Below are 17,046 nucleotides of genomic sequence, written 5' to 3'. Positions count from 1 at the left end.
TGTGGGTCTTTGTCCTGGCGTCCTGGCATGCCTAGGTGACCCCTCCATTCTCTCACCGCCACTATCATAATGCAGTCATCTGCCTCTTCTCACTTAACCCTGTGAAATGTGATTATCATTATAACCCCCATTTTACATTGGCAGAAGCCAAATCCCAGAGAGCTAAAGTGACTTGCAAAGGGCTATGCTGCTTGTGAGTTGGAGTTCACTGACCTCTAAGCTCCCAGGGTCAGTGAAAGCTTATGTGCATCCCACTGAGTGCTGAAGTTGGGTGGCATAGTCAGAGAAGAGCAGAGGGCTACTTTCACCTGCTAGGGCCTTCTTGCCATAAACCCTAAGCAATGGTGATTAGCTTGCTGAAAATCTGAGGTTTCTTATCTGCCAAGTGGGGTGGGTAATTGGAGAATGCATCTCATGGGCTTTGTTACCAGGGTTAAATGAAATGATGTCAATTGGATGCTGAGCAGTGTCTGGTGCTTTAGGGAGCCTGGTAAGTGTTATCACAGACATTCAGTTAAGTTAATTGAATAGGAGAACTGTAATGTTGTAAAAGGCCATTCAAGCAAATCTGAGCTCAGCCCTGTGCTGGCCTTCAAGATCCAGAGCTGTGTTAGGCTGGAGAGGGCGTATTCCTACTGTGCACCTGCCTGGTCTCAAGGCAGAGTCAGTATTCCCAGCTTGTTGCTGAAAACTCAGGCCTGAGGTTTCCCTCCTCAGCATTCCCACCTTTTGTTGATCAAGTGCGAGCCAGCCAGGTCCTAGGTAATGTTCTTAGCCTGAGACACACTGCAGAGAATGGCCTGATGGAGCTCTCTAGGAGCATACCTCCTCAAGGAATGCTGCCTCAGCAGAGCAGAGGTCAGGTGGGGAAGCTGGACCTGCTCTGCTGGACTGCTCACATTCCCCACACAAGCCGTGCCCTTCCTATTAACTTGCACTTACACATACTGGGCCTTCTGCCTGGTATGTTCTTTCCCCCTTTCTCAGCCTAGCCACTTCCTGTTAGCCATCAAACCCCGATTTAAAAGTCAGCTCCCTAGACTTCTCCACCCTCACCCTGGGGACTTCTTGTAGATTCCTAGCACCTTTCACAAGCTAGCTGTGTGTCTGCATTTCAGTGTGTGTGAGTTAGTTATCCTCCCAGCTGCCTCTCTGCAACATTGGCTTCCTCAAGAGCAGGGGCTGTATTTTATTCATCTTTACAGCAAGGCTCTGGAGAGGTGTGTATGGAATGAAGTGTGCTGATTGTGCTGTGCCTGGAGCAGTTAGAGGCGATGTAAAGATGAGAGGCAGTTCGAATGAGGTCCGCAGTGGTCAGTAGGAGTCAGTTAGAAGTGGAGGGAGAAGTGGCTCAGGGAAGGGACACCTAGAGTTAAAACCAGGAGTGAAAAGAGTCATGTGCGAGGGGACAGGAGGACTGGAGAGCCAGAGCCTACAATTTCTGTCATAGATGGGGACAGTAGGGAACCGTGAAGAAGTTTCACACAGAGAGACCTTGTGAACACAAGGAGTCAGGACAATTAGGTAAGAGCTAACAAAACTGTAAGGGTGGCTTGGGGAGTCACACATAGATTAGGGTGGACTCTGGGCCTCGACAAGAGAGATTGTGATTCAAGTACTCAGTCACCAGGCAGAAAATTTCAAGCACCTCTCTGCCTACCATGGTTAGGTTTTGGGGAAGTGATACCTTCTGTTAAGAAAAGGCTCCCAAGCTGCTCTGGGAATTCTGCTATCTGTGCCCTTTCCCAGCTCAGTAGACTAGAAGAGGGTTCCTTGATTTTGGAGTCTGCAAAACAGAACAGGGTGGAGCTGAGTAGAGTGGAGAGCTGGGCAGAGGCCCAGGATGCCGAGGCCAGTGAAGGGTGGAGAGAACCTGTTTACCATTGTGCACTGACCCAGAGCCGGAAGGAGCAGAGCCAGTAAATGCCTCATGGAATAGAGAGGCTGGCCCAGAACTGCCACTGGGAGTGAGGGAAGAGTGAAGCTAGCAAACCAGACCCTCTCACCCAGACAGGGGCCTCTGCCAGCCAGCTCCAAGGCAGAGTGGCCAGGCCCCAGGAGGGACCTTAGACTACTACAGACACCATCACCTTTTCCCTACCACTCACAGCATGTCCTTAGGCAAGTCACTTACCCTCTGGACACCAGACCTCCCCAGTTGTCTAGAAAGGATATTCCTGCTGGGCGGTGGTGGCACACACCTTTACTCCCAGCACTCGGGAGGCAGAGGCAGGCAGATCTCTGTGAGTTTGAAGCCAGCCTGGTCTACAGAGCGAGATCCAGGACAGGCACCAAAACTACACAGAGAAAACCTGTTTCGGAAAAAAAACAAAACAACAAAAAAAGGGTATTCTTTTTGTTTTGTTTGTTGTTGTTTTGTTTTGGGTTTTTGGGGTTTTTTTTTGTGTTTGTTTTTTTGAGACAGGGTTTTTCTATGTAGCAGTCCTGGCTGTCCTGGAACTCACAGAGATCCATCTGGCTGCCTCTGCCTCCCCAGTGCTGGGATTAAAGGAATGCACCACCTGGAAAGGGTATCTTAACTGTGTGATCTGTTGTGCCTGGCTGTCAGCCATTTGCACACCCTAACTACCTTCTCCCATACTCTAGTTTTCCTCTCCCTTTCTATGAAACTGGCTGTAAAGCTATGCACTTTCAGGCAGTACTGCCTTGTAGAGTAATGAACTCTAGAAGTTATCACCCAGTGTGTAGCGCGGGCTACCCTCTTATCTTTATTTCTCTTCTAGCTCCCCTTCCCTCACTGTCTCTGGACTCATAGCTAACCATACTTTCTCTGCATGTTCCTAATTTTCCACACTTTGATTGGGACTTCCTCAAGTGACCCTTCTCTATCCTAGAGGCCCAGCTGTGAAAGGCTATTTCATATCTTCTGTCTTTCTCAACTTCGAAGGTAGGGAGGAGGAGAGAAAGGGGGTATGACAAAGACAGAGTCTGTGTTATGTGTCAGGCACTTTATATCTATTAGACAGTTAGTGTCTAAGTGGCAGTCTCCACTTACAGGCTAACGAATGTGGGCAGAGTGCTTAACCATGCTGAATGGAGGTAATAAGAATTACTTCCAGAGGGAAATGTATGCCCTGTAGTGGCTTGGCAGAGTTAGTACATGGCCAGTTCTTGTCCCTGGGCAGGTGACATAGCCACCTTATCAGATATGAGAAACCAGAAGCTTAGAGGATGGAGAAACAGAGCCCTTCTATGTTTCACATAGCTGTGATAGAAGCCAGGAATTATAGTTTATGTGTCATAGAGTAAATAGCATCATCTCATGGGCCTCTATGACTTCCTAGGTAAATTGAGGATGATCTTGTTCCTGCCTACCTCCAGAAGCTGCATTTGGGGACTGACTAATTAGAAAATGAGTGTGACAGCTCTGTCTGTAAATACAAGTTTTGAACTAGCTGCCATTTTCTGGCTATCAACAGTGTATGTTTATTCCTCATTGCAGTCCTGTGTAATACAAAGAGTGTATTGTGGTCCCAATAAAGATGAAGTAGTGCTGTGGATGCAGCTCGGTGGTGACTGCCTTTTTACGTCATACACAAGGCCCAAGGCTTAAACCCAGAGATCAGCCGGTGGGAAGAATGCACCAGCTCATGGTTTCCAGCTAGTAGATGGAGGAGCTGTAATGTATTCGTAGGTGGGTTGGCTTCAGGAGTGTCCCCACTCTTGATTTTCTTTCATGTCCTATTTAGTATCCCTGATAAGTGACATGAAAAGCACCAGTCCTGTGGTCTGTGACTTTAGAAAGAATGTCTGCTGAGGGTTCGTGGAGTGAGCTTGTAGGAGGGGAACCAAGGTATATCTTCCACAAAGAATATAAAGGTTCTGGGCATGTACAGTACCCTTAGTGAGTTTGCCAAGCTAGGGGCTTGAGAGCAGAAGTCTAAAAGGACTAGGGAGAGAAACTTCCAGGAACCTTAGGAACTGGGCTTGTCCCTCTGAGCTTTTGGAAGCCTCTAGCTTCTGAATTTTGGGAGAGCTTGCAAAGAGTGGGGTATATGAAATGTCACTGCCACCTTGGGCCATAGCATGGCACAGCACAGCTAGGTCTGGGAGTCTGGGAACCTGGGAGGATCTGTAGTCAGTTACCACCTTCATCTTCTCTGAGCTTCCTCCTCAGGAGGCAGAGCTATTGGCAAACAGCCTAAGCATACCATCTACAACTGAGGTTGTGCTTGCCAGCAATGCCTGTCCATCCTATTGGCCTTGCTGAGCCATGTTACACATAGGCTGACTACTCACTATAGCTGTAAGATCATGGAGTGGGAGATAACTGTCTCCTACAGGCCAGATAAGCCATACAATATCTGGAAGAGGGTCCGGTTTCCCTGCAGACTCCTGTAGGGAGTCAGAGGCAATGCAGGAGTTACTGTGTCCAAGGAGAAGCTCTGATTCAGCCACTTATGTTCTAGTTTTGCGACTTTGCCCAAACTTCTCCAGTCAACTCTCTTTATTGCCCAAATGGAAATTATAGTTAACCTACTAGGGCTCCCTTTCATTGGGCATTAGAGAGACGAAGACAGATACTACAGGTAGAAGTGCCTTGTATGTCTGAATATAATATACATGGAAGTAATGATGTCATAGAGAAAAGCATGAGACCTGATTCAACTGGGGGGCGAGGGTGGGGTAGTACTAAGAGTATGAGCAAACCCACACTGTAATGAACATTCACTTCAGACGTGATGTCTCCATCCATTAATGTAGTTACTGGAGTCAGTTCCAGAAGAGTAGTATACATAACTCTAAAATTTCTTTTTTTTGCACACAGGAAGCAGAGGCAGGTGGGTCTCTGAGTTCAAGGCCAGCCTGGTCTACAGAGTAAATTCTAGGACAACAAGGATTACATAGAGAAACCCTATCTCAAAAAAATAAATAAATAAGATTATTTTGTTAATACTCGTGTGTGTGTGTGTGTGTGTGTGTGTGTGTGTGTGTGTGTGTGTGTAAGTAAGTAAGAAAAACATGGTCTGAGGGATTGAATTCTGGTTGTCAAGCTTGGAGGCAAGTACCGTCACCCACTGAATCATCTCACTGTCTTGTAAGTAGCTTTTTGATTGTTTGGGTCTCAGTCTGTAGTCCAGGCTAGCCTCAAACTCCTGGCACTCCTCCAGGTACTGGGATTTATGCTACTATGCCTAGCTTACCTAACTTTAAAAAATTGTATGAAATTGACTTGAAAATCAGAGTGCATTTTTATACATGTAAGGGCAACTTAGTTCATAAAACATTTCAGTTATGTGTATGTATACTTAGTATACAATGTAGGTTTTACTGTGGGTCTCAATTTAAAGTATGAGAAACAGTATTCTAGGCTAGGGTGAAGTTCTGCAAGTTGAGGGATAGTTATGGCACACAGATGGGCAGGCTGTCAGGATGCTGAAGGCTTGGCTTCTGGGTGTAAGGGTCAAGGACATGGCCATGAAGTCACACAACCCTGGGTTTCATCTCAACTTGCTTCTTTTTTTTTTTTTTTTTAAAGATTTATTTATTTATTTATTGTGTACACAGAAGAGGGCACCAGATCTCATTACAGATGGTTGTGAGCCACCATGTGGTTGCTGGGAATTGAACTTAGGACCTTTAGAAGAACAGTCGGCGCTCTTAACCTCTGAGCCATCTCTCCAGCCCTCAACTTGCTGCTTACAACTATGCTTGTAGGTCTGGCATTTCTATTGTTAATGGAGAGAGTGACATTGTCCTGAGGTTAGTAAGGAAATGTACATGTGATAAACACATGTGAAATCTTGAGAATTAGTTAAGTAGTAAGTGATGTATAAATGCTAACTACTGTTGTTGATGTTGCTGTTGTTGTTGTTGGGGGTTTTGATGGTATATGAGGCCCTGAAAGGTTGCTGACAGAGAGAAGAAAGAGCATTTCAGACAAGAGTGGGTGGATGGGTGACAAGAAATAAGCAGGTGTGTGTGTCTGGTATAAGAGGGCATGGGCACTGTGTAGCACCAGAAGGCGGTGTTGAAATTATAGGGAGAAGATACCAGGAAACTTTTGTCCTAGCTTGGGAAAGAACATTTAGCAGTAGAACCATAGCCATAGGATGCTGCCCTGGACTAGCCTGTGCAGTTCCAGAGATTGTTCTTAGTAGGCTCTTTGGATGCAGAACCCCCCTCAGAGCACCCTTAGATACCATCTCAGAAGAGGGTTTTCTGGAAAGTAAGTGTGCACCTGATCTGAGACACCCCCGCACAGAACATCCGGTCAAGTGTCTCTTTCACTACCAGCGATTGACTCACACACTCTCCACTCTGAGGAGGAAGCCACCTTAGGGCCTTTATGCCCCGTGCTGTTTGAATGCTCCCATCCTCTCAGCTTCATCCCACAGCCCCTTCTTGGCATCCTTTCTAAGTCAATTCACATAGCCTGTCCACGTGCAGAAGAGAACAAGACAGGAAAAGAAGAGCTTAGCTTGTTGGCTTTTGTGGTTGTTTGGTTGTTGTTTTGTGTTTAGATTTTATTTTTATTTACTGTGTATGGGTGTTTTGCCTGCATGTATGTCTTTATACCAGTGCTTGTGGAGGCCAGAAGAGGGCATGTGATCCTCTGGAACTGGAATTATAGACAGCTGGGAGCTGCCATGTGGTTGCTGGGAACCAAACCCAGGTCCTCTGGAAGAGCAACCAGTGCTCTTAACTGCTGAGCCATTTCTCCAGCCCCGGTGGGACTTAGTTGTTGTAGAAAGAATTCCTTCATCCAGACAGATGTTTTCTAGGATCCTGATGGACTTTACTGAAGGATCTTTTAACTGATTTTTAAAAATGGCCATCCTGTGTAAGAAGACATCCCACCTGTAGTTAGAGAATATGCTGAGTGCTAGGTAGGGACAGCCAGGCCTTAGTGTCTATCCTCCCAACATCCAGATTAAATTCTTTTTCTTTTTTTTTTTTTTTTTGAGCTGAGGATTAAACCCAGGGCCTTGCACTCAGATTAAATAATTTTACTGGAAGACAGGTCATTTCAAGGAATGTATTTCCTCAGTTACTTAAGGTTTTAAATTTCAAACAGACCTTCTGGTTGATATATACACATTGAGAGCAATAGCAGCTGTTTGTCTTTGAGAGCTTGCCTCATCATTGGTACAGCCTAGAATCAGTGGTGTCTGAGAACCCAGGAAATAGGACCTTTGGTTTTGTACCCTCTTTGAATTCTGGTGTGATGTTTGACATTGGGGCTTTGAAAGTGCCAAAGCTGTCATCTGGCATCAGATGAAAGAACTTTCAGCATGTTCCTCTGTGTTTGCAGTGGGGAGATTAGGTACTTCCTGAGGCCCTACAGCCATGTTTTACCAACAAAACCAGACCCCAGGGTTGAGGTGTCATCTAGGCAGGGATTTAATCAACTTGGGGATTCTTTGGCAACTAGCAGTTTCAGTTGTAAGTCTCATCTTCTTTGAGCCTTAGTTTCGTATCTGCACGGAGGACTGAATCAGATGTTATCACACCCATAACTGCTAGAACTTCCTGTTGACTCGTGGGCACCCTACCCTCTGTTTAGTTAACTAGAAGGCTCATCCCCGACTTGTTGCATAAGTGAATACTGTTATTGGTATACACGTCATTGTGGTGTGGGGTGTAGAGACCTTTGGTTTCTGCTTCTTGGGTATTTGGGGGTTGCCTGAACATGTATACACTCTTGTTAATTACTTGACCCAAAGGCTTGAGCACTGCTTTGTTCTTATCCAAGAGAGAAAGTATCTTTGTGTCTTGGTTCTGCCTCTAGATTGAGAGAGAGAACAGTTTAAGGCACAGTGACTAGTGGCAGTGTGTTGAGGGGCCCAGTTTATTATCTAGGCAAGAAGTTCTATTCCAAGGCTGAGTTCAGGCTCAGTTCCCCAGATAAAGTGCACTGAACAAGAGGACTTGCCTTTTGGTGTCCTGGAGGCCTCAGCTCTGCCGTGGCCCCTCCTTCTGCTCTTGCAACCAGTATAAGTCACATCAACATGTTTCCTTCCGGCAGAGAGAATCAGAAACTCCAAAACTGGGCCAGGCCCAGCTCCACCATGTCCTGTTCCGGAGAGCTCCCCAGAGCTGCCTCAAGTGCCTCCTACCCTGTGCCCCTTTCAGGGAAGTCAAATAGGACTGAATGCCAGCTTTGGGCTGTATAGGGTCTGGCTTGGAATTGAGTCCCAGGTTCCTTCCTGATTTTTTTATCTGACTCTGAGCAGGATACACTCCCTGGGTATGGTAACCTCTCGAGCCTGTTTCCTCATCTGTAATTAATCCTTTCTTAATACTATAAAGTACTTACATTTTTAAAAATGATTTATTTATTTTTATTTTATGAGCATTGGTGTATTGCCTGCCTGCATGTCTGTGTGAGGGTGTTGGGTCCCCTGGAACTGGAAGTACAGACAGTTGTGATCTGCCTTGTGGGTGCTGAGAATTGAACTGGGGGCCTCTGGAAGAGCAGCCAGTGCTTTTAACCACCGACTGAGCCATCTCTCCAGCCCCCAAGGTTTTATTTGTTTGTTTGTTTGTTTGTTTGTTTGGGGAAGGATGTCATGTTTCCCAAACTGGCCTTAAACTCCTGCCTCTACCTCCAGAGGGCTGGGATTATACCCAGTTTATAAAATACTACTTTTCTTTCTTTTTTCTGGTGGTACTGAGAATTGAACATAGTACCTGGCACATGCTAGGCATCCACTCTGTCACCAAGCTACATATTACCAGACCAAGTACTTTCTTACTTGGGGAGTGGGGGAGGAGCTTCACAAAAACACAACAAAGAAATGTAAGATTTCAGTAACCCAATACTTTAAAATGCACTTAAGGAAATCGTGTGTGAGAGAGAGTTGTGCATGTACATTTGTGTTATATGTTTGTCTGCTTTGCCGTGATTCTGTAGGTCAGCTTAGAAGTAATATGTAGAATGCCTGCACTAAAGATGTAGTTTCCTTCTCTCTCTCTGCCTCTGAGAGTTCTGTGAACTGGATCTTCAGGGCTGACTCCCTGAGGAAGCATACTCAGTGGCTGTGCTCTCTGCTTAACACAAGGATTCCTCCCCCAGCCCACCTCTGCCTGCATTGGTGCTGATCTGCCTGGGCTGAGCCTCGGTACCTACCAAATGTCAACCCCACACGGGTCTGGAAATAAGAATCTGCTTAGCATGCCCGGGACTGACACAACTGCTCAGTCAGTAGGTGGACAAATATAGAAGGTGGCATTTGAAGGGACTCTGAAGTGTCTGTATGATTGTATAAGGTGGAGACCACTTGGGGAGCATTCCAGCCAAGGGATTGGTGTGAGTAGAGGTTGAGAGGTGGGAAAGAGCGAGAATGTAATTGGGAAAAGTCTGAGTAACTAGTTTGGCTCAGGTGATGAAGAGGTGAGCATGTTATTTCTGTACTTGCTTGACTAGTTTTTGCATCCAACTTTTCTCCTAGCATGCTGGCCCCTGAAGAGGCTTATTTACGAGGCAGGCCCTAGTCAGGAATGCTTGACTTCAGTGCACAGAGGCACACAATCGGCCTTTGCCCCAGAGAGGCAAGGTGTCCCTGACCCCTTGACCGTTGGGAGAGTAGGGCACTTGCACCTGTTGTTTGTAGCCTGTGGCTTTTGCGGCAGGGGAGCATTCTCATCTGCAGTCAGGCATCCTAAGTCTGCAGACCTGAAGGAGCCATAGAGGCAGAGTGCGCTGGGCTACAAGCCAGGGTCTTTGCTTGTCTTGACACATCTCATACCCTGCCCTCTGATCCACAGGCTGGAGGAAGTCCCCCTGGAGGTGCTGAGGCAGAGGGAGTCCAAGTGGCTGGACATGCTCAACAACTGGGACAAATGGATGGCCAAGAAGCACAAAAAGGTAAGAGGCCTGCCCTTGGGCCTAGGGCTGAGAGTTTGCAGTCTAAGGAGGAGGAGGAAGGGTGAAGGGGGATGAACTTCATCACTGCAGCAAAATAGGGGCTTCTCCAACTGCCAGGCTGTCTTAGGTGTCCTCCATTGGTCAGGGGGAGCAGAAGCTAGCGTTGGGACAGGGACAAAGGACCTGGCATATAACTTCCGAGAAGAGCTGCATAGAACTTTGTCCTGGAGTTAAACCTCAAAGCCACTCTGTAGCCAACAGCCTTCATGGGTAGTTTTGCTTTAGCCCTGCCAGAAGAAGGGCTTCTTGAAGAGCTTGCTAATATTAGTGCAGCTAACTTGTGGGAGCATTTTTAGGGTTCATGTCTTGACTGCAAGAATCTACTAACACCCCGATGAAGTTAGTAGTAGTGGCACTCTTGCTTTTATCAGTGACCTAAAAGTCAGTGTTTGAAGCCAGGCAGCAAACTTTAGCATCTGCTCTATTGGCCATCACAGTAAGGGCCTTCTGCATCGCCTAGACAAGTTGATGATTTGCCTCTTGTCTCCTGGCTAGGGTGAAAAGAAAGAAAAGGAGCCCTATATTTTACAAGTAGTTTTAGAAAAATGAGAACACCCATTCCCTGTCTAGTTAGACTGTCCTTAGGTGTAGGCTTGCTCAACCTATGGGAATACCATACTCACCTACCTTTCTGAAGTGTGAGAGAGAGAGTGTGTGTGTGTGTGTGTGTGTGTGTGTGTGTGTGTGTGTGTGTGTGTGTGTCCTTGGCAGCCCTTTGCAGAGTTTAATCACTGCCTGGCCTCTCATAGCCACAGTCTATGCACAAATTTTCAGTCTACAGAGTTAGCCCATTGCCCCTGTCAGCAGCTGACACACTGGTCTGCTGGCCTAGGTCTGAAAGTCTGGAGTGAGTGTGGGCTCAGTCTCATACCCTGTCTTCATGCGTGAGCTATGTAATTTAGGACAAGATGTCTTCCTCTTTTCAGACTCAGGGTCTAGTGGGAGTGATCAACCTCTTACAAGAATCTTTATAAGGTGGTAACAGGAAGTGCTTCACACACTAGGGGGTGGAGGAGCTCACCCAGGCGGGGACTCTTTCTTGCTGTTCTATGTAGGGTTGGGAGTGGAATTCAGTGATAGAATATGTACTTAGGAAGCCGGGTAGTGATGCAAGCCTTTAATCCCAGCACTTGGGAGGCAGAACCAGGTGGATCTCTGTGAGTTTGAGGCTAGCCTGGTCTACAGAGCCAGATCCAGGACAGGCACCAGAACTATGCAGAGAAACCCTGTCTCGAAAAACAAAACAAGCCAAAAAAAAAAAAAATTTAGCTGGGCGGCAGTGGCACACACCTTTAATTCCAGCACTTAGGAGGCAGAGGCAGGTGGATCTCTGTGAGTTCAAGGCCAGCCTGGGCTACAGAGTGAGATCCAGGAAAGGCACAAAGCTACACAGAGAAACCCTGTCTCAAAAAACAAAACAAAAAGAATATGTGCTTAGCATGTGCAAGGAAAGAATCTCTCCCTCCCTCCCTTTCTTCCCCTCAACGGAGTGAGTACCTGCTTGCGTGTGTGTGTGTGTGTGTGTGTGTGCGCGCGCTTTGCTCTGTAAATCAGGCTGTTCTCTAACTTGCTGTAGTTCTTCTGCCTCCTAAGTGCTGGGATATAGGCATAAATCACCATACCTGACGAACTTGGTATTTTTAGGACACTTACTCTTCGCTTGTTCCCCAGCTAACCTTGAGGTCCCCCCTTATCTTTCCTGCAGGTATAAACCTGAACTGTAGCTAGCTCTCTGCCTCTTTTTTGTAGCTGTGGGGAGCTCTTCCCATAGAGCACTCTGCAGCCCTTCCTTTTCCCTTTGGCTTCCCTGGTACTGTGGGACTATCTCCAACACCTTGTGCTAAAGAGCAGGGATCTGGGAAAGGTTGAATGTGCTCTTGACTCTCCATTCCCTGCCCTGGCCCTGGTGTCGATGAGGGCATCACAGTAGGCTAAATGCTGTCCAGGACTGTCCTGCAGCAGGCATGTGTGATGGGCTAAGAGAAGGTTGTCTCATGCTGACCTTGCTCAAGTGTGGGAGCTTAAAGGACCTATGGCTCTGTACTATCCTATGTCCCACTGCCAAAGCCTGCCTAAAGTGGCTTTCTTACAGTGACCCTTGTCCCACAGCAACAGGAAATGGTCCCCAGTGTCTGGTGCAGTTCTCTTCCGCTCCCTTCTCTCCCAGTTTTCAAGCTGTCAGAAGCTACTCTTCCTTACTGACTGCATTCTACAGCCTGGTGTCTGTCTCCTTCCTGGTCCTTAACTTGCTCTGAACTCTGGAAACTTCCTCTTGCTTATGCTGGTCATCAGGAAGGCCAGGTCCTTTGCGCCTCTCTTCTGAGACTTCAAACGGGACTAAATGAGGGGCTTTCCAGATGAGGGCCTTTCTGTGCTAGGTGTCTTTCTGGGATGATGGTGGAGAGAAAGCCCCGCACTAAGCATGTTTCCCCCTCTAATGGAAGTTCTTCAAGCTTACACAGTCATATGTAACATCATTCAGATCTTTTTTTTTCTTAAGAAAATTTTTTCATTCATTTTACACTTCAATCAAAGATCCCCCTCTTCCCTCTTCCTGCCCCCCAGTCTCCCCCCAACCCAAGCCACACTCCCCACCACAAGAAGACAAGGCCTCCCATGGGGAGGCACATCCAGTAGAGGCAAGTCCAAGCCCTTCCTCCTGCCTCAAGCCTGCACGAGCTGTCCCATCATTCAGCTCTTAAAGCAGGTGAGAAGTGGCACAGCCAAGGTCAGGGTGAGATTCAAACCCACATCAGTTATTCTCATGCCACAACTACTTGCCCCCTTGATCTCAGGCCAGGCTGCTTAGTGCAGGGGTGACGGAGGGTCACTGTCTCCCAGCCGCATCCTCTCTGCCATCATCCCACAAATCAGGCCCTCTGCCTTTGCACTCACCCACCTGATAGGTCAGGCAGCTGCCCTGACAACTTCTTTGGGGATCATGCCCTGGAGGAGCCTACTTCCTTTCACCTACCAGTTTTGAGGGGACTAGCTGGGTAGGAAGTACTCAGAGCTGGGTCTCTCTAGCCTGTGTGGCACAGTGTAGAGGTGGCAGGGTTTCTGATTCTGTGATAATAAGAGTTTTCCCTATTCTGAGGAAAAATGTTCTGTTCTTTGTTTTCAGATTTTCATAAAAGTATATGTTGTATATTGAGCATATTCCTACCTGTGTCCCTTTCCTCTCTCCTTCCCTTTAATATCCTTTGTTCCCCTAAACAGTTTTGTGTCTTCTTAAAAGACATTATAGTTTGTTGGCCATGGTAGCACATGCCAAGTGGATCTCTGTGAGTTCAGGGCCAGCCTGGTCTACACAGCAAGTTCCTGGCTAACCTCCCTTAGCCTCCCTCTGAGACTCAAGGTGTGTGAATGACAATGAGGACATGATGCTCCAAGGTGTGGTTAAGGAAGTTGTTATTATAGACACAGGGGAGAGAACAGCCAGAGGCATCTGGAAGGGTCCAGAGCAGGGAGAGAAAGTAGTGGACTGAGCTTGGCCAACAGATTGAACCAGGCAATATGGGGGCAGGGGGACAGAGGGGAGACGGGGACGAGAGAGGAGACCAGGAACCAAGAGCAGAAGACTGAAATGGCAGGGTTATACAGGAAAGAGAAGCTGTGGGAAGGGAAGAGAGGTCCTTGGACTGGAGAAGTTTAAGGTAGGGGGCGTGGTGAGAAGAGCGGAGAGGAGCCTCAGGTACTGAGCGAACCTGGAGCCTTGCATTCGCTTTGATAGGCTAATAGGCATCACAGTTAGCCATTTGTCCCGGATTTCTTTAAGATCTGACAGCATGTCCCATCATGCCTGGCTTCTTTGTAAGAGGGATTTAAGTGAGTTTGGTGTCTACAGGGGATCCCAGAACCAATCTCCCATGGTTCCTAATAGTTGGCTATAGTTCTGGGGTCCAGAATTCTGTGGCTAACCTCAGGAGTGCCTGTGTTGTCATTAGAGAATGTGCACTTTGCCATTACCTGGGAGCAGCAGCATGTCTGATTGCAGTCCCCATCCCCACCATGAGCTCTCCATTGCAGGTAGGAAAGCCCTCAGTTCTTCCCTTTCTGCTCTTGTGTTTATGCTCACAGAAGGCCCACCAATCCTTGGCAGAGGAGCTGCCAGGGTGGATGCATGGGCATAGCTGTCCTTTTGACTTTCAGATTCGTCTTCGGTGCCAGAAGGGCATCCCACCTTCTCTTCGGGGACGAGCTTGGCAGTACCTGTCAGGAGGCAAGGTGAAACTTCAACAGAACCCTGGAAAATTCGATGTGAGTTTTCTTTCCTTCACCTCCCTGTCATGTCTCTGGATTTGGCATGTCCCCTGGCTGTGGATCCCCCATGTATTGTACTAGACCTCAGTAAATGACAATTGGCAGGACCTCCACTCACAAGCCTGCCTGCTCAAGACCCAGATCGGCCAGTCAGTGAACCACATCTCCTGAAGGCTGGTGTTCATCTAAGGCTCTACCCTTAGCAGGCCTCAGTGGAATGGCCTTCATTACAGTTCTGCCACCCTATTCCAGCCCTTTCTCTCAGCAGTTACTCAGGTTTGCTTTGATAGTTGAGCTCAGTGCATTCCTTCACAGCCCTTGGCCATCAGGAAGTGACCCTCAGACCACATCCTCTCCTGATACCTTTAACATGTGCTGTAGTCTTGAGGGGCTTGCATGGTAGGACCACAAGAGCCTTCACATTTCTTGGCCCCATCCTCTACTCTGTTTCCTGTCTCTCAGCCTAACTAGACATGGTCTACTAGGTAGTCTTCAGGGCTACTTGGGGGTCAGAAGCCAGTTGCTTGGTGGTCAGAGATGGTGCCTTCTGTAGTCATGCCACACCATCCTGCTCCCACCTGCCTCCCCAGGGCTGACATGGCATAATACTCTTCCATTCGTTGAACTGAACTACAGAGCCTATTCCCCCAGAGAATACCATGGTAGAAGTTGGCTTCCCTGGGGTCGACCCAGCTTACCTCTAGACGTGGCTCCAGGCATCAGGGCTTCCCCCAGGCCATTGGAATTAATGATAGGCAGTGATAGACTGATAGGCTGTCAGCCACTAACTCTTTATTGATATCCTTCATACTTCAGTAAATAACTTCTCTCTCTCCAGACCTGTTCTCTGTGAAGAGTGTCAGGGGCAGAGCAGGGCAGCCTGGAGTTTTCACTGTTGGCCCGGAGAGGGCTCCAGCTATTGGCAGCACGTGGCCCTGAGAGACAGGCCTGGTGGGTGGCAGCACTTGGCTAGAGGCAGCTGTGAATCAGGGTGATTGGATACATATTCCCACACAGCACTCAGACCAGGTCCCACAAGAGCAACCTAACTCTATAATCTTCCTTCTAGAAGCTCTATCTCCTATATTCCAGTGGGCTCCATCCTGGTCAGAGTTGGCGGTTCTGGGATAGGTGCTCCACCCAGAATCCATAGGGCCCAGACATGAGAGCGAAGGCTGTGAGTAGCTAGCCTCCTGGGTACATTGTCTAGAAGGAGCGTGTCCACAGTGAAGTGAAACATAGATCTTTGGGTTTTGTTTTGTTTTAGTTGTTTTTTGTTTGTTTTTCAAGACAAGGTTTCTCTGTGTAGTCTTGACTATCTTCACTCTGTAGACCAGGCTGGCCTCGAACTCAAGAGATCTTTGCCTTTGCCTTCTAAGTGCTGGGATTAAAGGCATGCACCACGGTCCAGCAGAAGCGCAGAACTTTGTATGTGTGTGTCTAGACTAGTGTCCAGAGAGGAACTGGCCACCCCTGAGATGGCTGGTAGGCTGCTTATATAAGGAGGCAGATTTGCCAAGAAAGGCCTTCTTGGAACCCTGAAGATGGATGGTGGGTCATCACGGCAGTACCGGGGCCCAGTGTTCTCAAGCACACCTGGAAGGACTTACCTATGGATGACCTTGAGGAAGTAGACAAGGGTGGGGTGTTCTCTTCTGCTCTGAGTGCCTGAGCCACAGGGAAGCATAGGGCCGACCTGTGTGTTAGTGTTCTTATCCATTCTTGTGCTTGGGGGCCTTCTGCCCATAGTACAGGATCTGGTGGCTCCATTTTCTCTAGCATTTGCTCTTTCTTGCCTCTTCCTTGGCAGAATCTTCCTGCTCTTTTTTGTTGGGTGTTTTGTTTTCTCTGACTTCATCTCCTGAAGCACCTCCAGCACCACTTAGGTTCACAGAGGCTGCAGGCCCAGTGATTACAGCACATCTGTCTGCTGGCAGCTGCACCTGCCTCTGGTATTTAGCATTCTTTTTCCCTGAAGACTCTGCAGCTACCCTTTTCCTTCCTTAGCAGTCCACATGGGATTAGGTACCAGATCCTACATCCAAGAAGCTGACTTTTGGGGTTCTCAGGAACCACCAGAAGAATTGAGCAAACTTGAAGGTCCTTGGGGCTCCAGGGGGTGACACCCACTCCTTCCACTGAAAAATCCCAGCCCTTCCTCTGCCCTGCAACCTTTAACACTTCATGAGTCTCTTCTCACTGTTTGATTTCTAATCCAGTTTCTGACACACTAGAGACAGGAAACAGAGTAGAGGATGGGGCCAAGAAATGTGAAGGCTCTTGTGGTCCTACCATGCAAGCCCCTCAAGACTACAGCACATGTTAAAGGTATCAGGAGAGGATGTGGTCTGAGGGTCACTTCCTGATGGCCAAGGGCTGTGAAGGAATGCACTGAGCTCAACTATCAAAGCAAACCTGAGTAACTGCTGAGAGAAAGGGCTGGAATAGGGTGGCAGAACTGTAATGAAGGCCATTCCACTGAGGCCTGCTAAGGGTAGAGCCTTAGATGAACACCAGCCTCCAGGAGATGTGGTTCACTGATTGGGCCAATGCTTTCTAGTCCGGTGCTGCCACCCCTTCAGACTCTCTGTCCTTCAGGGCCAAGTGCTGCCAACAAACAGCTGGAGTCCTCTCCAGGCCAACCGTGTAAACTCCAGGCTGCCCTCCTCTGCCCCTGACCACTCTTCACAGAGAACACACTAGTTCTTTAGTATTCTAAATACCACTACCTCAGGCCAGGAGAGAAAAGGGGACTGGTCACTGTGAGCCAGGGCCAAAGCCCGGCCTGCACCCATCTGGTATGTTTGCCAAGGCCTTGCTTCATAGGACTTGCCCAGGTGTAGTACTTGTTTGGTCTCCCTGCCCAGCCTTCTGGAGTTCCTTTGTATTTA

The 17,046-nt window shown here is 48.0% G+C and overlaps 1 protein-coding gene across 1 annotated transcript in view; it reads left to right on the top strand.

Annotated features, from left to right (window-relative positions):
- Tbc1d10a (TBC1 domain family member 10A) overlaps positions 1 to 17,046 on the top strand; it is a 31,529-nt gene that overhangs the window by 9,843 nt on the left and 4,640 nt on the right. The window contains exons 2-3 of the mRNA XM_036201083.1: positions 9,733 to 9,832; positions 14,045 to 14,152. Of these exons, the coding sequence (XP_036056976.1) occupies positions 9,733 to 9,832; positions 14,045 to 14,152 (208 nt within the window). The remainder of the gene's footprint in view (positions 1 to 9,732; positions 9,833 to 14,044; positions 14,153 to 17,046) is intronic.

Source organism: Onychomys torridus, chromosome 10 (genome assembly GCF_903995425.1).
Source record: "Onychomys torridus chromosome 10, mOncTor1.1, whole genome shotgun sequence".
NCBI classification, from domain to species: Eukaryota; Metazoa; Chordata; class Mammalia; order Rodentia; family Cricetidae; genus Onychomys; species Onychomys torridus.
Note: the sequence above shows the minus strand (reverse complement) of the source record. Positions and strands in the feature narration are given on the sequence as shown.